This window comes from Simochromis diagramma, unplaced genomic scaffold (assembly GCF_900408965.1).
Source record: "Simochromis diagramma unplaced genomic scaffold, fSimDia1.1 OVJJ01000747.1, whole genome shotgun sequence".
Lineage (NCBI taxonomy): Eukaryota > Metazoa > Chordata > Actinopteri > Cichliformes > Cichlidae > Simochromis > Simochromis diagramma.
Window position 1 is genome coordinate 1,806,490 of NW_024386897.1, and position 25,400 is coordinate 1,831,889.

The following is a 25,400-nucleotide window of genomic DNA, read 5'->3' on the forward strand; positions in this document are numbered from 1 at the left end:
CGAGTCCACAAGGCACAACAACAAGTCAACGGACCCCACAACGCTCCCTTTGCTCAGCGCCTAGACCTAGGCTGGGTAATTGTGGAGGAAGTATGCCTCAATGCTCACAGACCAATGGCCAACGCCTATAAACCTCACATGCTCTCCAACAGACGTCCATCTATCCTCACTGCTTGTCCTAACAGCAGCAACATCAAAGACAAACCATGCTATGGTGGGGAGCACAAGAGTGGCTTCTTAAAACGCAGCTCAAAACCCAATGCAGCAGAAGAAAAGCTTGGAGAGAACGTTTTTGAGCGCACAGAGTATGATAACTAGCATGCCCTGTCCTTTGAGGATGAGACCTTCCTAAAGATAATGGAAAAAGAAGTCCAGCAGGATGAAAATAATTACTGGATTGCTCCTTTACCATTCATGTCCCCTCGCTTGCCACTTTCAAATAATAGAGACCAAGCGCTGTCTAGACTCAACTCACTGAGACGCAACTTAACCAAAAAAACCCTCAAATGAAAGAACAGTTCTTAGAATTTATGGACAAGATGTTTAAAAACAACCATGCAGAGATTGCTCCACCCATTGATGATAACACTGAGTGCTGGTACCTGCCTATTTTCGGCGTATATCACCCCCAGAAGCCCGGTCAGATACGGGTGGTCTTTGACTCTAGTGCCGAGCAGCCTGGTGTGTCACTCAATTCAGTGTTATTAACGGGTCCTGATCTCAATAACACCCTCCTTGGTGTCCTGATTCGGTTTAGGAAAGAGCTCATTGCAACCACTGCTGACATTCAGCAGATGTTTTACGGGTTCCTGGTTAGACCAGACCACAGAGATTATTTGAGGTTCCTGTGGCACAAGGACAATGACTTGTCAAAAGAGGTGCAGGAGTACCGCATGCGGGTACATGTTTTTGGTGATAGCCCGTCACCAGCGGTAGCCATCTATTGCCTTCGAAGAGCCATCCAGGAAGGTGAGGCAAAGTTTGGAGCAGACACAAGACACTTCGTCGAGAGACACTTCTACGTCGATGACGGGCTGATTTCGGTTCCCACAGAGTCTGCAGCCATCGATCTGCTCAGGCGCACATGTGCATCCTTAGCTGAGTCTAACCTCAAGCTCCACAAAATCGCCTCGAATAGTGTCTCAGTCATGCAAGCATTCAAGCCAGAGGATTTGGCCTCCGGTATTAAAGACTTGAGTCTCGGTGACGATGCTTTACCAGCCCAGAGAAGTCTAGGAATGTGCTGGGACATTAACACTGACTCGTTTACCTTCAAGGTAGCTGTCAATGACAAACCCTATACCCGCCGCGGGGTTCTCTCAGTGATTAATAGTATCTTCAACCTCTTGGGACTAGCATCGCCAGTGACAATCAAAAGCAGATTCTTGTTTCGTAAAATGTCAAATGGAGTCCAAGACTGGGATGCTTCTCTCCCTCAAGAGGAAATGGACACATGGTAAACATGGAAAATGTCCCTCCAAGATCTGAGCAGCCTAAGAGTGCCGCGCTGCTATGTACCAGCCTCCCTTTCCATGTCCACTTACACTGAACTGTTTGTCTTTAGTGACACCTCAAGCTGGGCTATTGCAGCAGTAGCATTCTTGAAAACAGTCAATGCCGATGGACAATGCAAAGTGGGATTTGTGCTTGGAAAAGCAAAACTTGTACCACAACCAGAACCAACAATACCTCGCCTTGAACTTTGTGGAGCAGTTCTAGCGGTGGAAATGGCAGAGCTCAGTCTGGAGGAACTTGATCACAAATCAAACGCTGTCAAATTCTACTGCGACAGCAGGGTGGTTCTTGGGTACATTTGCAATGATTCAAATCGCTTTTATGTCTACGTACGTAATCGAGTTTATCATATATGCCAGTCAACATCCCCTGAACATTGGCATTATGCTACATCACAGCAAAACCCAGCTGATCTAGCAACCCGGTCAGTACCTGCATCACAGCTCATGGACACTATGTGGTTCAAGGGACCAGACTTCCTTTACAAACTACATGAACCAGAGACGAATGAATCGTTTGAGCTGATTGAACCTGAAGTGGATGCTGAAATCCGACAAGTTAGTACCTTTGTTACTCAGATTCAGAAGAGCGGATTCACACCAGAACGCTTCCAACGCTTTTCAAGCTGGACCTCACTGGTACGTGCCATTGCCTTCTTAATTCACCAAGCTCGTTCTCACTCATCAAGCAACTCGTCAAATCATTCATGCAGGGGCTGGCATAAATGCAGAGAACCACGCACTCCAGAGGAGATGGATGCGGCCAGTAACCTCATTCTCCAGTCTGTTCAAAGGGACGCTTTTCCTGATGAGTACGCTGCTCTACAAGCCAGTCAAACCATCCACGCCTCTAGCCCCATTGTAGCCCTCGACCCATTCATGGGTGAAGACCTCATCAAAGTTGGAGGTCGCCTCAAACATGCTTCATTGGACCAAACGTTAAAGAATCCAAAAATTCTGCCAAGCAAGCATCATGTGTCAAAGTTGCTTGTCCTGCACTATCATGCTAAGGTTGTGCATCAAGGAAGGCAGTTCACAGAGAGTGCAGTTAGGCAAGCTGGACTGTGGATTGTAGGCTGCAAAAGACTGGTCTCATCCATTATCCACCATTGCGTAACATGCAAGAAACTCAGGGGAAACTAGAGACTCAAAAAATGGCAGATCTCCCGCCTGAAAGACTTGAAACATGCCCTCCATTTTCGTATGTCGGGTTGGACGTGTTTGGCCCATGGTCAGTGGTTACTCGACGCACACGAGGTGGCGCAGCACAAAGTAAGAGGTGGGCGATACCTTTTACGTGTATGACTACAAGAGGTGTACACATCGAAGTCATTGAATCTATGGACACTTGCAGCTGCATAAATGCAATACGCAGATTCTTTGCAATAAGAGGCCCAGCCAAACAAATGCGGTCAGACAGGGGCACCAACTTCATCGCAGCAAGCGTGGAGCTTGGCATGGCACAACCAAACAAGAACCCTCCCGACATTGTCAACCATCTTCATGCCAACGGTTGCACATGGGAGTTCAACCCCCCACATGCTTCTCACATGGGGGGCGTCTGGGAAAGGATGATTGGGGTAACTCGCCGAATATTGGATTCTATGCTCTTGCAGAACAAACACACCCGTCTCACACATGAGGTGCTTTGTACCCTAATGGCTGAGGTATCGTCTATAATCAATGCAAGGCCCTTGGTCCCTATTTCGACTGACCCTTCCTCACCATTCATACTCTGTCCTGCAATGATACTGACCCAAAAGCAGGGCGTTCCTTCTCCACCAGGAGACTTTTGTGGAAAAGACTTGCTCAAGAACCAATGGAAACAAGTGCAAGCACTCGCCAATGGTTTCTGGAGTCGCTGGAGAAACGAATATCTCAACACCCTCCAATCAAGGCGCAAGTGGCATGGAACATATTGCAATCTTAAGCCAGGTGACATCGTGTTGTTGAAACAAAATCAAGCACCCAGAAATGAATGGACAATGGTTATCATAACAACCACCTTTCCAAGCAGTGACAGGAAAGTCAGAAAAGTCGAAGTGAGGACATCATCCCAGGGAGTCTCAAAGACTTACTTGCGTCCCATTTCAGATGTTGTTATGCTCTTAGAAAAGGAAGTGACTGATAAAAAGTAGTAGTGGCATCAGTAATGCCAGGCGGGGAGTGTTCTGCCCCAAGTAAAAGATTAAAAAATGGTTCATAATAATTTAGTGATAAAATGTCATATTTCATCTGTGGTAATTTATGTTAAAAAAGACAGTCTTTTAGTTAAAAATATTTTCTATAAAGTCAGCATTGGTTTATCTGTATCTTATTTTGAAGGAGTAATCTGTGTTCGCAATGCATTGTGGGAAGCAGACGCTGCAGTCAGTTGGGAAAAAGCATTGTACAGAAAACCTGCCTATCTGTGTTTAAACTTCATCTCCTGTGGCCTGAATCTTTATATACACCATCGAAAGCAATGGCTGTAAGTTTATTACATGTTCTGGTTGTTTTATATGTTTATAAGAGCTGATTTAGAGATCGTTTTGTGAATGTGTTTGTGCCAGGAATTAGCCTTATCCCAGAAGCGGATTTTGCTTAGAGCATGGTCTATTAACATAGCAATGATGCTAGCGATCTAATTTGCATATCAGAGGATTGTTAAAACTACTGTTTATCATTACTTAGCAGCTAAGACTAACTTTGATACATGTTTTCTGTCACTAACTATTTCTTTTGTGCATTTATTTCACAATGTCAAAGAGCTAAAGGATATTTTATTTTCTGGTTTATTTTTTAGTTTCACTCAACACTTTCATCGAGCTATTCAAGCCACAGTTGTAAAAGATTGTAAGCTGTCGAGAAGACTGTAATAAAGGAGCAAGACGCTCAGTTTCCTGGCTCATGAAAATTGAGTTTGGCTTGCTGTTGACCTGCGTTAACATACACAGTGTATCCAACACGTAGCGATAACAGTACAAGTATATAATAAAATATTTAACTAATATTTAAAATATTTAACTAATTAGCAATTGCTGTTGTCCCCATTTATTTTTTTGTAGCCTCGAGTTTCTAATGGCTTGTGGGAATAAGCTGGTGTCTCCAAAGCTCCAAGATGGTCAGGAGCTGAATGGGATGCTGATCCTAAAGGTTTTTAAAACCAAAGCCCTCTATGTAAGGCCATCAAGGACACTTTTAGTAAGTTCCTAAAAGAATGAAAAGTAATCATGATTTGGGAAAAAACATGTCAACAATTGGGCTTCTAGCAAAATAGAATATATTTATTTAAAACAAGTGTTTGGGAGCAATCAATATGGATATTTCTTATTTTAATCTTTTTAAGATAAGCTATAATTTCTTGCTTTTGATATATGTTTTTGGTCTTTCTCTGTTGAAGAGTGAATCAGATGAAGACAAAGATCCTTCCCACATCAGCTCCAAATCAGCATTAAGCAGTTATGCAACTGATAAGGACAGTGACAATGATTGTTTTTAGTTGATAGTTCAAAAATCCAACAAGACATGAGCAGCCAAGTCACTACAAGGTTAAGAAGTCATGTTAAAGGTGATAACCCTGGCACTAGCAGTGATGAAGAAGATGATACTGGGACCAACTGTATTGGAAGGAGTGTTGGTAAAAGGCAACGAGCAAAGCAAGGAAGTGATGGGAACAGCATTTGTGATGAAGGCTACATGGCAAAAAGTGATGACAAACCTAGCACAAGCAGTCACAGCAGAGATTTCAATGCAAAAAGTGAAGACATCCCTGCCATGAGCGTTAATGATGAAGATTATTCTTCATATTTAACTCTCGTGGCATCGCTTTCTGGCAATTCTTCAGATGATGAGGATTTAAATCAAGCTATAATTGCGAGCTTGGAGAATCAGATGTGAGTAACAAACATACAGAATTTGAGTTTGAGACATGATTATAGCTTTCCAGAATTGTCAAATCATTATAAAACTTTTAAGCTTTAAATCTCTATGATCAGTGTGACACATATTCTCAAATTCTGTAACATGACTACATGGCTGATATATTTTATTTTCTGTTTTATTTTCTTTTTTTAGTGCAGAAAAAGTCCCTGTTCAAGAGATACTGCTGGAACTATCGAGCAAAATTAGCACAAAACAGCAGTGCAACTTTAATATAAATCGCTCTGCTGTGTGGGAGGGAGCCTTGCGTGGTTTTCAAAGGCTATCTTATGATCCCAACTTGATGATCTGTGTGAAATTCTCAGATGATATGGGGAAAAATGAGGAAGGGCAGGGCTCTAGACTAACTTTTTGCCATGGGCGTACCGGTACGCCTAACTTTAAAAAGTTAGGCGCACACAAATTTTATAATAGTTTATATGATATAATGTGTTTTTCTGGATACACTGCTTTTTCAGCATTCAAAGATTGATGACACCGTGTCAGAGCACTGGCTATGAATTTCAGATGGATCAGGCCTTAACTAAACAGAAAAGTTATCAATAGTTATTTTCTTATTACAGCTACATCCACTTCTGTCGTGCCTAGGCTGCTCACTAGGGCTGGGTATCATCACTGATTTCTATAATCCATTCGATTCCGGTTTTCAAAGTCCCGATTCGATTCAACTTAGCCTCAGACAGTCAGAAATATTATAATTCTGATCACTTATCAGTACTGATACATGTGAGACTTTATCAGAATTGTGAACATCACAGCAGATGCCTTTGTGTGAAAGTAACTGAGAATAAAACACAGAAAAACATGAAGGAGATTTTCCTGGTCTGGCTTTTTATAGCAGATAACCTTAAAAATATTCTACAATATTCTGCATATAAAGTTTAAATTACTTCAGTATTGAACAACAGAAATTAGGCTGTTGTCCGAGGTCATTTAAGTGAAAAAAAAAAGAAAAGAAAAAGACAGCAGCCGACAGCGCTGTAAACAACAGTAGACTGGTGGGTATTAAGCGAATGAATAATACAGAAAACAGAGATTGGAGATGGGAAACTGTTCTTGAAGAACAGAGAGAGATAGAGAGAGAGAGCTAGCTGTGCATGAAGTGTGATTTTAATAGTCGTGGAAGCAAAACAGCAAAATTCATGACGACATTGATCAAATGTGAAGCGCAGTTTGCTGCTTCTTTTGCTGCTGGCTCGGCGAATTTTGGTTGGAGAGACAAAACCTGCAGCTCAGAATCAGCGCAAAAAGACGTAAACACAGAGTGGACCCGACGCAGAATCGCTAAGCTCCAACAGAGTGTCGTCGGGTGAGAAAGCCGAGAAAGACAAAGCTGATTCTGATGCGTCGGGTCTGTGTTACGTCTTTGTGTGGAATCCGTGTACCTGCTCTCATTTGCTGTTTGGTTGTTGTTGAAGTAGTTTTTTTTCTGGCAAAACACAGTTATATTTAAAAGTCGATTCAGGATTTAATGAATCGATATCACTTTATTCAAGCTACTCACATCTCTCTTCCACCTGCACTTTCAACTGGACCACGGCCAATCAGAGAGGTCCCGCCCCTTACTATCTCTGATTGGTTTAGTCCACGATAGGGGCAAAATGTGTGTCTGTTGCTGACCACAGGGAAGGTTGAAGAATTTTTTTTTTTTTTTTTTGCTACCCGAACAGTTGGTCGCACAGGTGCAACCAAATACTATTTTTAAGTCTGTAATGGAGACCAGGGGTTCCATTACCTGGTTGGTATTGTTAGTGATTAATTGTTGGATTAGGAATTTAAAATAGGGTAATAAAGAAAACACATTAGTTCTTATGGAGTCTTTTATTAGGTTATTTGACATACGATTAAATTGACAGCTTGTAACGGAAAAGAGACAATGGGACTGGCCATCCTACCTGTGTCGGAGAAGAGCCAAAGTTAGAGCTGCTTGCAGTTAATCATTTATCAATAACCTAAACATATGTGAAATGAGAACTTGTAAAGGTACTCACCTGTCCTGGTTGCTTCTTGCAGGATGTGGAGCAAAAGAGAGAAAGCAGCTCAATCACCTGTTTAAGAGCTCTTGGAGCAGACCAGTGTGCCAGGTTAGGGAGTATGGTTAAAGAGGGTTTTAATTTAGATAGAAATGGGTGAAGCTTATGTTATTGGTTTGTTTATAGTACGTGTTGGAAATATGTATATGTTTGTGATGTGCTTTAATGTTATTGTATGTTTGTTTGTGTGGGGGGTTATGTGTTCATTTTGATTAGTTAACCCCATACTTGGGCTATTCCGGATGCTCACCTGAAAAGGTAGAGCATAAAAGGAAGCCATTTTGTTTAGTTGTGGTTAGTGTTTGTGCTGTTATCATGCGCCTTCTTTAATAAAGTGCCAATCCATGGATGTCTTTTACTCCAGTCTCGCGTCATATTATTGGACAGAACCTATGACCGCTGGCCAAAAACTGACAAGTGGTGTCAGGAGTGCTGCCTCTAATGAATGAGGTAAATATGATGACGAGAAGTGGAAAGAAGAATGACTGTAATGAAGTGGCAGAGGATGGGGAAGGTGCTACAGCTGATCCAGTGGCTAAAGCAGGAGCGAAACCTGGCGATAGACTGGATGAACTGACAGCTCTGGTGAAATCATTGATGCAGTCTCAAGCAACAAGAGACCAGAGAATGGACAGAGAATCAGCCCGACAAGCACAAAGATGGAAAAGTATACAACATCAGTTTCAGCAAATTCAAGTTCAAGTAAAAGAAATGACAGAACAGCAGCAGGAACAAGAGGACAACCAAATCGAGGAGGGAGGTGAACCTGATGAGGGGCCTAGTCTGACTGGTCAGCAGATGTGGTCTCTGCCAAGACAGGAACAATTTCACCAGAGAGATCCCAAGTTGTTGCCACTCACTCCAGATGATGATATTGAGCATTTTCTCACTACTTTTGAGAGAATGGCTCAAGTCTGCAGTTGGCCGAGAGAAGAACGGGCTGTTCGACTCGTACCTCTGCTCACTGGTAAAGCACGTAGTGCTTATGTGCATATGGACATTGCTGATTCGGAAGTCTATGATAAAGTAAAAGATGCCATTCTTGCTAAATACGAAATAACTGCTGACACATACAGAAGAAGGTTTCGAGCCCTGGATATGCACCCAGGTGAAACTCCAAGAGAACTTTATGTGCGATTAAAAGATATGTTTTACAAATGGGTGAAACCTGAAAAATCTACAGTGAAAGACATTTCTGAACTGATGATCTTGGAGCAGTTTCTGAGGATGGTCCACCCAGATCTGGAGGTGTGGATCAGGGAACGTGCCCCCAAATCTGCAGAGGAGGCTTCACAGCTAGCGGAAATCTTCATCTCTGCCAGAACAGGATCGAGAGGAACCACCTTTGGCCGGGACAGCTTCGTGACTGGACAAAGTAAATCTGATGGGGGTGTAAGGAGTGGTGGTATAGGCCAGAGTAGAAGTTATCCTGGAAGCAGACATTTTGTTTCTGGTAAAAGTAACAACACTAAAAAGTCACACTCAGGTTCAAAATCAGATGTTAGATGTTATCACTGTAATCAGATAGGCCACACTCAGTATACCTGCCCAGCAACAACACAAAGTAGGCCATCCCTTTTGTGCTCAGCCCCCAGACCCACTTTGCCAGGTCCTGATCATGAAGCAGTAAGAACTGCCAGTGGCTTTAGCACCCAGACTACCATATGCAGTGATATTGGGCTTAGATATACCTACACTGCTAGATTTGGTGTCTAATGAAGTTCCGGGAGATTTGCATACAGTTCGTGTAGATCAGGACCACAACGTACAGAAGCAAGACATTATTCTGCAGGCACAGCCAGAAAGTGCAATCCCCAGTTTGATCACCACAAGAGCTCAGAGTGCAAATGACCCGTTAAAAGAGCTACCTTTCTATGATGAAGAATTAGAAGTAAGCCCAACAAAACCAGCCAAATCTCGAGCGCAAAGACGAAGAGACACATTTAGGGGTTCATCCAGGTTAGAGGGGTGTAGACCAGAGCCCCAACTGGAACTTGATATCCCACCAGATATCTCTTCACTTCAACGGGCAGATCCATCATTAAAATCTTGGTTTGATAAGGTGTCGGAGGTTGATGGACAGGTGCGAGGGACAGTAGATGTGTTGGCAGATGCAACCTATGTGTTGAGAAATGGTGTCCTTTATGAGTGTAAAGGCAAGACTGAAGCCATAGCATTACCACAGGCACTAAGAAACAAAGTCATGGAACTTGGTCATTCTGTACCTTGGGCAGGCCATCGTAGTTTTCAGAAATCTCTACATAGGATTGCAAGCCGTTTTGTTTGGCCTGGCATGTACACTCAACTACAGCAGTTTTGTAAGTCGTGTCAGATATGTCAGCTCACCCTAAATAAAGGAGTGGCCCGTGCCCATCTTCAGCCATTGCCTGTCATAGATAAACCTTTTGAAAGAATAGGAATGGATGTAGTGGGGCCCCTTGAAAGAAGCTCATCAGGTAATCGTTACATCTTGGTCATCTGTGATTATGCCACTCGTTATCCTGAAGCTTTCCCCCTAAGATCAGTGAAAGCGAGACAGGTTGCCAATTGTCTCCTGCAGTTGTTTTCTAGAGTAGGTATAGCTAAAGAGGTCCTGACAGACTGTGGCACAAATTTCCAGTCTAAATTTCTACAGCAGGTATATAGATTACTTGGCATAAAAGGTATTAAAACCACCCCTTACCACCCCCAGTCAGATGGACTGGTGGAGCGTTTTAATCAGACACTAAAGAACATGCTGAACAAATTTGTAACAGAGACTGGCTCAGACTGGGATCAGTGGCTGCCTTACTTGTTGTTTGCCTATCGCGAAGTGCCACAGGCCTCTACAGGATTTTCACCATTTGAACTGCTTTATGGCCGTCAAGTGAGAGGTCCGCTCGACCTGCTGAAAGAACAATGGGAGAATCCAGAGCCTGATGGAGATAATGTAATAGCTTATGTGCTGAAAATGAGAGAGAGAGAGACTAAAACAAATGACAATACTGGCACAGCAAAACATGAAAGTGGCTCAAAACAAGCAGAAAACCTGGTATGATAAGAAGGCCAGGGAAAGGACATTCCAATGTGTTGCTGTTGCTTCCTACGACAGACAGCAAACTGCTAGCCAGGTGGCAAGGCCCCTACAAAATTACAAAACGTCTTGGCAATGTTAACTATGAGCTGTACATGCCTGACAGGAGGAAGAAACATCAGGTCTTCCATATTAACCTTAAAAGAATTCACGCAGCAGCAGCAGCAGGAGCCCACCACGCAGCAGCAGCAGGAGCCCACCACGCAGCAGCAGCAGGAGCCCACCACGCAGCAGCAGCAGGAGCCCACCACGCAGCAGCAGCAGGTAAAACAGCATTGTCTTGTTCGGGTAGTCAAGGACGAAGCGGAGGGAGAACAGTTTTTTCCCACAGGCAAATCAGGGCCAAGTTTAGTGTCACTGGCCCATCTTAAGCCCTCCCAGCAGGGAGATTTAAGGGCTCTTCTGGATCCAAATTTGTTCCAGGAAAAACCTGGTTTTACAAAACTGGTACAACACAAAGTCCACTTGAGGGATAATGCTCCACCCCGTAGAAAATTCTATAGGATTCCTGAACGCCTGGTTCCAAAACTGAAGAAAGAAATCGACCTAATGTTGTCACTTGGGATAATTGAAACATCGGCGAGTGAATGGTGCAGCCCAATTGTTCTGTTCCCAAAAAAGGATGGAACATTGAGGTTTTGCATTAACTTGAGATATCTCAACTCTGTCTCAAAGTTTGACCCCTATCCAATGCCTCGCATTGATGAGCTCTTGGAAAGGGTGGGGAGAAGTAAGTTCATTACCACTCTTGACCTAAGTAAGGGCTACTGGCAGGTGGCCCTAGCTCCAGAGGCAAAGGAACTGACGGCCTTCAAAACCCCGTTTGGGCTGTTTCAGTTCAGGGTGATGCCGTTTGGTCTCCAAGGGGCACCAGCAACGTTTCAGCGGCTGATGGACCAGGTCTTAAGGGATGTGTCAGACTTTGCTGCAGCATACCTAGATGATGTTGTGATATTTAGTCAGACCTGGGAGCAGCATGTGGCTCACCTGCGACGCGTTCTAAAGCTAATCAAATCTGCTGGTCTTACTATCAATCCTCACAAGTGTAAGATCGCACAGATGCAGGTGGAGTACCTTGGATATGTGGTTGGACATGGACAGGTGAAGCCTCAGGTGGGGAAAATGGAGGCAATCCATGCATATCCAGTTCCTACAACCAAGAAGAAGGTGCAGGCATTTATAGGCTTAGTGGGCTGGTACAGTAAATTCATCCACCACTTTGCAGAGAGGGCAGCACCTCTCACGGATTTGACAAAAGCGTCGGCGCCAAATAAAGTCAAGTGGACAAAAGACTGTGACAGAGCTTTCATTGACCTTAAGTCAGCCATCACGATTGATTCTGTTCTACACAGCCCGGATTTCACTCAGCCTTTCACACTGCAGACAGATGCTTCTGGAGTAGGCTTAGGAGCCGTGCTGCTGCAGGAGGTGGAGGGAGTGAGGCGCCCAGTTGTTTTCCTCAGCAGAAAGCTTCAGGACAGAGAGTCTAGATACTCCACCGTGGAAAAGGAGTGTCTTGCTATCAAGTGGGCAGTGGAGTCGCTGGGGTACTATCTTCTAGGCAGACATTTCACCCTGGAGACAGACCACCGTGCCCTTCAGTGGCTGCACAAGATGAAGGAGACCAACATGCGTGTTGCGAGATGGTATTTGTCATTGCAACCCTATGATTTCACAGTGCGGTATCGTCCAGGCAAATCTGTGTTGCAGACTGTCTTTCACGTATGTATGAAGATTGAAGTACAGTAGTGTAAGGAGAAGGGGGGAGGAAATGTAATGGAGACCAGGGGTTCCATTACCTGGTTGGTATTGTTAGTGATTAATTGTTGGATTAGGAATTTAAAATAGGGTAATAAAGAAAACACATTAGTTCTTATGGAGTCTTTTATTAGGTTATTTGACATGCGATTAAATTGACAGCTTGTAACGGAAAAGAGACAATGGGACTGGCCATCCTACCTGTGTCGGAGAAGAGCCAAAGTTAGAGCTGCTTGCAGTTAATCATTTATCAATAACCTAAACATATGTGAAATGAGAACTTGTAAAGGTACTCACCTGTCCTGGTTGCTTCTTGCAGGATGTGGAGCAAAAGAGAGAAAGCGGCTCAATCACCTGTTTAAGAGCTCTTGGAGCAGACCAGTGTGCCAGGTTAGGGAGTATGGTTAAAGAGGGTTTTAATTTAGATAGAAATGGATGAAGCTTATGTTATTGGCTTGTTTATAGTACGTGTTGGAAATATGTATATGTTTGTGATGTGCTTTAATGTTATTGTATGTTTGTTTGTGTGGAGGGTTATGTGTTCATTTTGATTAGTTAACCCCATACTTGGGCTATTCCGGATGCTCACCTGAAAAGGTAGAGCATAAAAGGAAGCCATTTTGTTTAGTTGTGGTTAGTGTTTGTGCTGTTATCATGCGCCTTCTTTAATAAAGTGCCAATCATGGATGTCTTTTACTCCAGTCTCGCGTCATATTATTGGACAGAACCTATGACCGCCGGCCAAAACTGACATAGTCGCACCACTGAAAAATTTGGTCGCACTCTAGAGCCCTGAAGGGGTTGATTTAGGTGGGCCAAGGAGGGAATTCTTGAGACTATTGATGGACACAATTGCCAGGTCAGCCATGTTTGAGGGGAAAGAAAACTGCAAGAACTTGGCTCTTGACAGTACTGGTAATTACCTATTTTTCTAAGATTAATAGTGGGAACTGTTTAACTGATATTTATTTTTACAGGCAACATTACTGACAATTTTGCTTTTCCTTTTATTCTGTTGCTTTGCAGCTCTCAGAGGGGACTGGTACTACATCTCTGGCAGAGCCACTGCAGTGAGCTTGGTACATGGTGGTCCACCACCTAACTTTCTGTCACCAACAGTATTTTCTCTTCTGGTTGGAAATTCAGCAAACCCAGCCCTGGAAGACATAGCTGACCTGGAACTCTTTGAAAAAGTCAAAAAGGTCTCTATATGTTTATTTTATAAATCTGATAGTGAATTGGAAATAGTTTGTGTTCCAGTTTTCTTTTGCAGGGAATGTTTATCCGGAGCAGTCTGGCCATTGCTGAATGCCAAGTTTTTATATGTTGCTGCTGTATTAAACTAAGACTCAGCAGATAAGGGTAGACGAAAGAGTATATTTTCTCATTTTTTTTAAGCACATTGTAAACATATTAAAAAAATATGTGTAGTCATTTGACTTCCAATGTACGCTTGGGCATATTGTGATTGTGTAGACCACTGGTGGCTGGGTTCCTTCTAATAGGTTATAAGACTACTAAGTAACTTCCATAACAAGCCCTTCCTCTGCTCTTTGTGATGCTAGATATCTCAAAGTACAACCCTTGAGGACCTTGAAAAGTCAAAAGAACCTCTGCTTGATTACTTGGCCAATGCAGGATGCCTGAGGCCTATGCGTTCACTAAGAGACAGGGATCTGCTGGTACATGACATTGTCATGTTTCAGGTCATCCACAGGGTTCAAGGTCCATTTCAAAGGTATTTGGGTATTCTGTGTTTTTCAGATTAATTAAAATGGTGATAAAAATCTTACCTATTAATCAAAATGGTCAGTTAATAACCTAGTATAATTGATTGTGCCAAATTGATAATATACAATTAACTTAGAAGCATGAAATTGCAGAATTATTGAATAAAATTTCTTTGTGCTGTTTATCCAGATTTTGTGACGGTCTGAAAACTCTTGGGGTTCTCGAGAAAATGAGGAGGCATCCAGACAGTTTTCGCCCTCTGTTCTGCTATGAGCCACATATGCTGACTGCTGACCAGGTGGATGATCTTTTCAACATTCATCTATCTCCAGAAGGAAGCAACAGAAGAGCTGCTGAGGAGATGGTTGTTACCTTCTGGAGAGGCTATCTCCAAGATGCAGAAGGTAATTGTCACTTTAGTGCACAATAAATAGATGTAACGATTTATAGGTTAGCATTTCTGAAATCTTTATTTTAAATAACATACTCATATAACAATAACACCACATTACCCTCTTGGTTGTAGTAACATTTTTACATAGTTCTTTGAGATTATTGAAAGATGAAAAGCATGCTCTATAGTCATTGCAATAACAGTCATTAAGATTCTTGCTTTAGATTAATACTCACTGACAATTTATGTTGGCCAAATGAAATAACCTTTTAACACTTTTTTCCTTCTCTGTTTTATGCAGAAGAAGAAGGACCTTCCAAATTACAGAAGACATTGGCCTTTGCAACTGGAGCGACTGCGGTGCCACCTATTGGCTTTTCCCCAGCACCCTCGATTGAGTTCATTCATAGAGGAGACGATGACTTCTCTTCTACACCAATTTTCCCTCTTGCCAACACGTCTGTTAACTGCATTAGGCTGCCACTGCATGTTTCATACCAGCTGTTCAAGGAGAAGTTTGATTTTGCATTAGGTAACACTTACGGCTTTGGCAGGGTATGAACACATTATGCTGGAGGAGTTTGCGTGTTTCTCTTTTGTATTGGTCTCTCTATTGATTCAAAGTGAGTATTGAGTATTAACTTGTTAAGGTTTTAATATTTCCAAATTTACCTGCCTCAGTCAAATTGATGTTTTAAGACATCAATTTGACAAGAAGTGATTGTTCTTCAGGATTCATACAGGTAGATACCAATTGTTTAACAGCACTTCAGAAGTTAATTTAGATTGTTGAGTTTGAATATACAAAATTTGTGTCACTTTACTCATTTCATGTGTATGTCCATCGGTTTTTGATTTGGTTGTCTTTGTGTCTGTTTATTCTTCTGCCTGTGTCAGTTTCTGTTTGACAACAGAGCTGTCATTTTATCATTTTAAAGAAAATGGTTTCAATATGTTAGTTTCGATCAGATGTGTTTTCTGAAATGTTTGTTTTATATATATATTTTTTATTTTTTGCAAAATATTTTATTTAATGTAGAAGGTGTAAAAGTGAAGAAAACACATCTATTCCATGATTTCTATCATTTTCTAATGGATTCGCTTGTTGAATTATGTTCATTGCAGTCTCATTTATGTTGATGTCAATATCTGGAATATTGACATTATTATGTTTGAAGTTCTGGTAATGGCCCTTCTTCATCAACGCCATAATAGTTATCAACATGAAAAATGTCATTTATAAACGACACATTGTTTGTGACACCTGTATGCCACAGCTGAAGAGGGGTCTGTCCTCCTTGTGTAGAGAGACCATGGTTGTTCCACTGATTGACAAATTCTGTTAATGCTCTTTCAATCCTTGGCAAATAAACATAATGCAGACAAAAAAGATGTAGCTCATTCAGTGAATCCAACATACCCGGTTCTTCCATAAAGTTAAAGATATTTATAAAGTGTCTTGATACAACTCTGTTGAGTTCTGCCCACAGTCTTTCAATTCTTTGGTTATGTACTGAAACACCTGTAATAACACTGCCTACTCCTCTTCTCTGTAACATAAAACGAGCAACCTGTATATTTTCCATACCATCATCACAACTGACCCTTAAGGGCAAACCAAAGTTTTGTATTCCTTCCAAAAATAATGACAAGACACTTGAGGCTCTGTTATTGGATAAGCAACGTAAGTATATGATAGTTCGGCTGAAGCCATCAACACAGCCATGCAGGACCAAGCGCCATCTAATCAATTTGTGGTTGCCGTCAAAATGCCTGTTGAGAGATCAGAAAGCATTACTACAGTTCCACATGTTTGTTCATATTATTTAGTAGTGAATTCCTGACCCTGTACTTAAACAAAAACTAGAGGTTTCATTTTGTACATTTACTTCAACAACACCACACCTCTCTCTCACACACACACATGTGCTTACATGTGCACACACATACACACAGTGGCATAAAATGTCTTTTTCCACTCTACGTTTACCTGGCACAATCGATGTTAGAGATTAAAATTGTGATGTGAAATAAAGGATTAAACAACTCAATAGTATATACATTGGACGACATCTAAATTGATGTACTATGAATCCCCCAAATATTTAACATACTTATATCAATTTCAGTTTTTTTGGTTATTGTTATTTTTTTTATTATTATTATTATCTTATGCTGATCATATAGATTAACTTCAGTAATGTTTTGAATGAAGGACCTTTAATTTTGTGTATTGTGTTAATACTTTTAAACACAAGGCCTGACCATTTGTTTCAAACCAGTGAACTTACCATAAGTGGTTGGGGGCCTGAACACTATAGATCCTTCACCTTATCGCATGACGACGTCTAAATGCACGTCCAATAGGATCCACTTCCTGTAGACTTTGTCTGACCCTCCAACGTTGAACTCTTAAGCCACGAGATCTCAGACTTCCAAGAATGTATACTTCCCCTGCATTTGGAGTGTTCTGTAGGATATCCGTCACAAGGCCATTCAGTTCTTGATTTGAAATATCCACATAGCTTAATGGCTCAACTCCCAAAGTTTGTCTGTGTCTGTACAGGGTTCTTCGACTTATTCCAAAGCATGATGCAATTCTCTGCCATGTCATACCAATGGAAACAAAGTGAGAAATCTGTTCAGCAGATATAGCTTATCGTGGCTGACCTGGATGACCACTCAAGGTGGTTGGGGGTAACAATCTGTGGGTCACATAAGCAGATCTCTGTCTAGCATCATATTCATGTAGCAAGCTGCAAAAGCATCTATACAAGGATCCTAGTAGGTTGGTGGCAACCCTATTATTGGGATCATATCGAGATACAGCAGCAAGAAATTCTGATAGAGTTCGTGTATGATCATCTAGCTCTCTATAAAGCCGCTCTTGTCTGATATTGTCCGAATTTTCATTTTGGGGCGCCCCAATACATTGCAGAGCACAAGTAAAAAATCTTTCAACATCATCTTCATTGGTTCTCACCTCAAACAACAAAGAATGTATGTAAAAAATGACATGGATCCGATGTAATTTCATTGTAGATGAGGTACTGTCAGACACAGTCTTTCCAGATTATACGGGCAGCTAGCATAGCCAGGATGCCCCGACTTGTTGCAATAGGCTGCTACCCTACAACAATGTTTGGATAGTCACTGATGAAGGCAAAAGATTTTTCAATTATACCTCTAACAGACTGTTGTATACGTCACCACGGTGTTAGCTGTGCATTAATGTGTTATTTGTTTTTCCTCACCTTCCTGTGCAGCTAAAATACCTTCCTGTTCAGTTGAAATCTTCTTGGTTTTCAGTAGTGTGTGTGAGAGCGTTTCAGTAGTGTGTGTGAGAGCGTTTCAGTAGTGTGTGTGAGAGCGTTTCAGTAGTGTGTGTGAGAGATAAAATTTCAGTAGTGTGTGTGAGAGCGTTTCAGTAGTGTGTGTGAGAGCGTTTCAGTAGTGTGTGTGAGAGCGTTTCAGTAGTGTGTGTGAGAGCATTTCAGTAGTGTGTGTGAGAGATAAAATTTCAGTAGTGTGTGTGAGAGCGTTTCAGTAGTGTGTGTGAGAGATAAAATTTCAGTAGTGTGTGTGAGAGCGTTTCAGTAGTGTGTGTGAGAGCATTTCAGTAGTGTGTGTGAGAGATAAAATTTCAGTAGTGTGTGTGAGAGCGTTTCAGTAGTGTGTGTGAGAGATAAAATTTCAGTAGTGTGTGTGAGAGCGTTTCAGTAATAATGTCCCTTACGGCACCTCATATAAATTCATTCACCTGCACGGATTAGCTAAACGAACATTATGAAACAAGTTTCACGACAGCCGAGTGCTCATCTTAGCTAGCTAGGTCTCAGGACCTAGCTAAGGACGGTAGTTAGGGATTCGCTTACAAAATTTAACTTACCGAAAAAGTGCAGCGGGGCCTCAGGTCCTTCTGTCGGGTAGTCCAGTTTACTAGTTTACTGAAGAACACCTCAGGCTGTCAGGTTAAGACGGTTGTGTTTTTGTAACGTAAACGCTGGCCCTCCTCTCAGAGCCTACGCTCTATCTGCTATTCCCGAACAGAGATACGCAAGTTTCTCCGTGACTGCCAGTCAAGGCTGCTATGATGACGTTTCACCCCAATTTAACATCACTGCGATAGGAATTAGAATCAAACTTATGGGACAAACATTATGGACATAAATGAGCGTGATGAGAACTATTGATAACAAAAGAAAGAATCTTTGGAAAAAAATTATCTGAGGCGAATAAATTTATTTTAGTCTGACCCCAGTCCCCTCCGCTAACATGGAGGAGGCGGGGTTTATGACCTATACTGCAGCCAGACACCAGGGGGAGATAGAGACGTTTTGGCTTCATTTTTGTACAGTCATTGATCCAACCTTAAAAACCATCCTACCCGTTGTTTCTATGTTTGCGCACAACACGAAATTCAGTGGCGAACCGTCCTACCTTTGTGAATATAAGCTACAAACATGCTCTGATTGGTAAAATTAAGTGCCAAACCGTCCTACCTTTGTAAATGTGACGTACAAGCATACTTTAACAGCTATAATTAAGTGGCAAATCGTCCTACCTTTGTTAATAAGAGCTAGAAACATACTCTGATGGGCAAAGTCAAGTGGCAAACCGTCATACCTACTTACATTTGTGCTGGAATTACTCTGTGACAGCAGAAATGTGCAAAAACTACTTACAGTAGGAGGTTTTGCCAGAACAACTGGCCTTTAAGGTGTCGCGGAGAAATACAACCACATAAAATGATCCGACCAAGACAAAAACTGTGGTATTTTGTAAATATAATAATAAACATGAATGTACTGTGTAATTGTGTAACTTATTAGCAGCGTCCTCCTGAAAATGCGCCAACAACATTAAGAGTAACATCCTCCCTCTGCCGCTTAATGCTCTCCGGTCGCTATGGTAACGTGTAAATAGTTCTTTCAAAATTAGACACACGACTACAACAAGGGAAAAGACCCAGGGAAGCCGAGTTAACGATAAAAACCCTGAAAACCATAAATTTCTCACCGGAGTCTTAACTCTCGTGGCCTGGTACCAAACAACTCACGGACTGGTACCGGGCCCGGGTGTTGGGGACCACTGCTGTACAGGAGACACGGCACTAGACTGATTGACAATGATCTACAGCAATCACAACGCACAACACAATGTGCTGTAAAAAAAAAAAAAAAAAAAATCAGCAAAACAGCGAGTCCGCAAAAGGTGAACCACGTTATAGCGAGGGACCACTGTACAATAGTTTAAAGTAGCACTGCTGATATATGAAATGGTGAGTTTTGAGTTTGTCTTCAAACAAGTGCATTGTACCAGAAAAGGGTGTTTGAAGGATTAAAAATGTAAAAAGTAATGACTATTTTATGTAAAAACCTTTATGCAGAAAAAGTAGCAAAGAAACAAAAACAAAAAACATAACACATGAAAACTTTTGGCCATTAACAAGCTGAAGAGGTGATTTTTTTTAACAAACCCAGAGTGTTAAAAACACTTAGAAGCATGTTTATTTCTCAGCAGCATCAATAGTAACAAAAACGCAATGTAGTTTTCGCTGTAAAAGTCGATTTAACTGAAGTTACCTGTTTCCGGTTACTGTGGAGGTCACTTGTTTCCAGTTAGTGTGGAGGTCGCAATATGGCGCTCCCCAGTGGCTGCAGTCAGGTGCTCTTGTTTATGTTGGATACTCATCGTTTGTTCAATAAAGTTTCTTGCTGTCCACAGGCGCTCTCTTCCTGACTACCCGTCCGTCTAAGGACACTACCTACGTGACGTAGGTAGGTACTGTCCTTATGAGCATCCTTCCCCTGAATTTGGACACAGCAAATGTTTTTGTTGCTGCAAGTGGTTTTTATGCAATCTTTGCAAAGCTAAGGAAACCGTGACCTAGGACAAGCTGATGGCATAAGATGTAAGTACAACTCCTCTGGTTTCATATGCAAAAAAAATTATTGCGCTAGCTTACATGGTTGTAGTTCTACAGGGATTTAAAAATAGTTGCGCAAAACGGAGCATGCCCACTCTGACCGGTTTTAAAGGGTTAAATAAGCCATTTCCATGAGGACGAATTACCTGTGTGACATTGTCAAGTTAATAAGATTGATGTTTAATGTGATGTTGAAAAACTACCCCGCATTGTTAAGAGCTGAAGTCCTGCAACTCCTCATCATCCTGAAAATCCTTCAATGAATCCAAAACACAGTAACAAGTCTAGGGACTAGAAATGCCATGTTAGCTTCTCCTCACTGACCAGACTGAAACTTTAAATAATTACCATCTCATTTAAGCTCCCCACAAGATGAGGAGTTCATGTTTCCACATTGTCCCAATAAAACTTCAAAGTCTACGTTCTCACGTACACTCGGAATCTTTTAATCATCCTGCTAAGAACCGAACCGAGGTCTCAGACTTGAATTTGCTAAATGTCAGTCCTTCAGTTACTGCCAGAGTCATACTCAACTTGGCCTCCCAGGACCTGTCAGTTGTCTCCCTCTGGACTTCCAAAAGCTAATTAAACCCAAAGTACCTTGAAGGCTCCCTTTATCTCTGGTGTCCTCCATCTATTTTGGGTATTACCACCATGACAGGTAACATCAACCTTGTAGCCTCAGCTCCCTGCAACAATGCTCTGTTGCTAGCTAAAGGTCCAGGTGCTGTATTTCACAGGGAGGGAAAAGAATCAGAGCTAACTTTTCTCAGCGATGGAGAAAGATAAGAAAGACCGAACGGGAGAGCAAGAAGAGAGGTTATTTTTTAAGGTAAGGGACTGCTCAGTGGTGTTTGATAAACTGGAATTTTAAAACGTACATAAACGTCCTCATTTTTAAAAATCATATATTGGGTCTGTACCTGTGGCATTATCTTTTCTTTATATTGTGAATCGTGCTCCAAAACAAACTAAGGTAGACTAACTGTGTTATCTAAAGGTTGCATGTAAATGCACCAGATAAACAGGTTACTTTTCAAATTTAGTTTTAAATTTAAGTTAAGCTGATGATGCTGAGATTCATTCACTGAATTCCACCTTTATACTAACTTTATACTGCCTAGTATAGAGACAGCATAAACAGTATACTGTCAATGCAGACTATGGAAATCCACCAGAACAACTCATGAAACACCTGCTGACATTTTGTCTAATTAAGTTGTGTGAGTCCACAAGAGCAGTAGTAGCCCAGATCAGCTGATCATAGCCTGCAGAAAATCTACTGGAGAGCTCAACAGAAAATTACTGTGTATTGTGAATGCTTTCCCCACACTGAGCCATTACAGTCAATTTAAGTGTCCCCCCACAAGCTGAAATCCCACTTTAACCCGTTACCTACCTATTTTCACCACCTGTCTTTTGCTTCATACAAAAATAGCTGGGAGAAACGTCCTCCAAAGACAACTTTTGACTTTCTTACTGATTTAGTACTTTTTCACTCTGACTGAGTAAAGAAATTGAATCAGTATTTTAACTTTTAGTGGATTATTTGTTAACACTATTATCTGTACTTCTACTTAAGTACAGGGTGTCTGTACTTTAGCCACCTCTGCCCTGGAGGTAGTGGGCCAACAGGAAGGAGGCACCATGTCATCTGTTCTGGTTTCGTACTTGGCCCTTGTTTTTTGTATTGATTAGATAGATGGTAAATTACAATAGTAAATTATAGTTTGTAGTTACAAAACATAAAAAATAGCCATAACCGTACTCCCAGTAGAGTACTGTAAAATGAAGCAAGTGTCTAGTCTTTTGTATCACTTCTGTTATAATACAGTGGCTAAAACTGTGACGAAGAACTGAAGAAAAAATGAAAATAAAGCACATTGGTTACATATGGGACACAAACCAGAGTCTCCCGAATCAATGCCTCATGTCTGACCCATCCTAGAAAAACATTTTCTGCCAGACACGGCTTCTTCAGATCTATTTTACCAGCATGGAGAGTGCCATGAGATCACTTATGATTGGGTGCCATACGAATAAAATCAGACTCAACTGCAGCTGAGGGATATTGTTTGGTATGGACCCAACAGTCCAATGAACTGCATGAGCAAAGTGAGCTTTGCATGTATCGATGTGTGTGTGTGCATGAGTGTGTGTGTGTTTGTGTGTGTGTGGTGACACTGAAGAGGCCTGACAGACTTGTCCTCTGTCAGCAGATGGAGGCATGCATAATTCAATCGGGAGGCAGTTTCATGCTGTTTCTCTTCCCATCTCATCACTGCTCCCAAAGACAGACAAAGTAGGATTTGGCTACAGAGAAGAAGGAGGGCGGCAAGTCGTCTTCCCTCTCTGTCCCAGCATTTGTCTGGTACATTGCAACCAAATCCCATTCATAATGAGGAAGGTAGTCAAAATGAAGACTGTACCTAAAATTACACATGGTAGGTAATGAGCCTCTGTGTTTTAAACTACTAAAAGCAAACATTATACGAATAAAATGAGAAGGAGCTGGCCAAAACATTTTTTGAAGGTCATTGTGATAGATCCCAAAATCACACTTTTGTGCCACTTGTCACAATTTGTTTTTTTCAAAGCCTTTCCTTCAGTCCACCTTGGAGCTCCTTGGATGTCCTGTAGTAATGTCTGGAGCATCTGTCCTCTTAAATGTCCGTCTGTTCCTCTCTCTGTGCTCCCGCTCCCTACCGCTACTCTTCTATGTTCATGTAATTTGCAAGTGGAATATGCCATCATGACTCTCCAGATCTTTTTCTTAGTCATCATAAAGTGTGACAAATGGGAGCTTGTCCATCTAAATTGATTTGTTTGTGGCTGTTTTTTTTATTCTTGCTCTGGAGTTGTTGCTAGCACATTAGGTTTTGTGTGAAGCATGCAATAGGAATTGTGTTTGATGCATCTTGTGTTTAGCAGATGTATCTTCCGTTGGAATTAAGTTGTTGAGTTATTTGTTTGGTTAATTTAACTGCTAAATTGTGTCTCAGTCTGGTGAGGTTTTGGCCCTGCAGCCAGTTTGTCTGGACACCTGGGTAGGTCTGAGCCAATAGCAATCATGTGGACGACCCCTCTACAGGTAAAGAAACAGATCCATCTAGGCTTGTGGTTTTGCTTTTACTTTGTTTTTGTGTGTGGTGTGCAGTGTGAGCAACAGCTCAAGGATGCTTCCAGAGCTGTCACCCAAGTTTGTTACTTACATGTTACTTATGCTCAAAAACCTATGCTCAAAAACTCAAAAACTGTTTATGCTCAAAAACCCTCCACTGTAGCTGAAACAAAAGAATTCTGCAAAAGACAGTGGTCCAATATTCCACAGCAATACTGCAAATGCTTGATTGCAGTTCTTGCTGCCTTGGGTGACTTTTTCAAATTCAAATTGTATTTGTCACAAACACAATCATACACAGTACGACATCCAGTAACGTGCTAATTGCTGTGTATTAAAAATGCAAGAATAAACTAAAATTTTAAATCAAATATAAAATTAAAACACTTTTTCTCCTTGGCTCTGGTGGTGTCCATTAAACAGCCAACTTTCTCATTTGAGAAGGGAATAGTGTGCTCAATGAAAGGTACTATGGCAGGGAGTGATTTGTTCACAGGGGAGGCTGGAGCTGAAATGGGACAAACTGGCAGGTGTTACAACCAATGTTCCCTCTAAGCTGCGCACGTGCGCAATTGCGCACTGCTGGCATGGTCTCTGCGTACAGAAAATCTACTTTGCGCACAAAAAAAAAATCTAACCTGAATTGAAATTAAAATTAATACTTTAACAAGTCTCAGTCAGTAAGTGACTGGCTGCTCCAGTATGGGATTAGAATGATGCCACCTTATCCCATAGTCCAGCAAATAATGCGATTCACCTTCATATATACGCAACTAATCAACGTCGTTGACAGGCTATGACAGCGTCCATATGTGCCGACACCGGTGTTTTAGCGAGCAAAGCGGCTGATGTGGAGTGAAGCCACGTTAATGACAACGTGTACAACCATTGGAGACGGTTGTACACGTTGTACAATTGACGGAAAAAGTGTGGACTTTATACCAGTTTTTAAATTGTGTTGATCGGCCACGTAAAACCAGAGTTATGATAAAAATATCTGCAATGTTTGGTTTTCTTCCTGAATACTATCATCGTTTATATTTACTGCGGGAAGAAACGGTGAAAACTGTGTTTTATAGGGAAAACGCTCGAAAGCCTGTGAGCAAAAACAGAACCAAAAAAAACCCCACCCTTTCCTATTGGTGGAAAAATGTACCATGTGCACCAATCAAAAAATGATATGGCAACATGGCATTTAGTTGTTTAGGAAGGGGGAAGTTTTAGGAGTGACGGCGGTGTTTTGAGATGTGAGAGATTTGCGACGTTTAGCGCAAATCTTGTGTAGTTAGTGTGTAGTGTAGTCAATAGTTTTGTTGTGTGCGTCAGAACAATGAGGCGACTGCTGAATGTTACAGGTCTTACAGGAGTGATACATCTCCTGTTGTCAGGCCTGCAGGTATCAGGCTGTTAGTGATGCGCAAATCATGAACGAATCGTTCAATACTCGAGAATCACTTTACTGACTCATGAATCATGATTCACAAGCCCAACTGACTCACTGACTCATCCCTGTTGCTGTTAGCAGCAATGTATCTAGCTTATAATTAAAATTGTGGAGAAAAACACAACATCCAGTATCGTAACAAAAAAAATTCTGCTCTGAACTGGAAGAAAAAACCCTGAGTAGAAGCTCACATCAAGAAAATAGCTCCTCGGTTCACAGTAGCATCGCTCTGCTAACATGCTAACAGCACATTTGGGCTACTCACCCCCTCCCTCCTGTGCTGAATCATAGAGCGAACAAATCACTCACTCACTAACCCCTTCCCTCCTGTGCTGAATCGTAAGCGTAAGCGAATCACTCAGAACTCACTAACCCCCTCCCTCCTGTGCTGAATCATAGAGCGAACGAATCACTCACTCACTCATCCCCTCCCTCCTGGCTCACAGCTTCTTCTTCTTCTTGGTTGGCAACCAATGTTAAGG

General features: G+C 41.7%; 2 protein-coding genes across 2 annotated transcripts; both read left to right on the top strand.

Annotated features, from left to right (window-relative positions):
* The first annotated feature begins 476 nt into the window (after window positions 1-476).
* Window positions 477-3,384, top strand: LOC120735119. The gene is made up of 2 exons (XM_040034304.1): window positions 477-1,563; window positions 3,182-3,384. Exon 1 carries the CDS (start codon window positions 507-509, stop codon window positions 1,458-1,460), a length of 954 nt encoding a protein of 317 aa, XP_039890238.1. The 5' UTR covers window positions 477-506; the 3' UTR covers window positions 1,461-1,563; window positions 3,182-3,384.
* A 442-nt stretch (window positions 3,385-3,826) lies between these two features.
* LOC120735120 (G2/M phase-specific E3 ubiquitin-protein ligase-like) lies at window positions 3,827-15,456 on the top strand. The gene is made up of 9 exons (XM_040034305.1): window positions 3,827-3,984; window positions 4,300-4,697; window positions 4,897-5,389; window positions 5,571-5,764; window positions 13,098-13,214; window positions 13,326-13,501; window positions 13,865-14,037; window positions 14,220-14,434; window positions 14,726-15,456. Exons 3-9 carry the CDS (start codon window positions 5,022-5,024, stop codon window positions 14,983-14,985), a joined length of 1,503 nt encoding a protein of 500 aa, XP_039890239.1. The 5' UTR covers window positions 3,827-3,984; window positions 4,300-4,697; window positions 4,897-5,021; the 3' UTR covers window positions 14,986-15,456.
* Window positions 15,457-25,400: the final 9,944 nt, after the last annotated feature.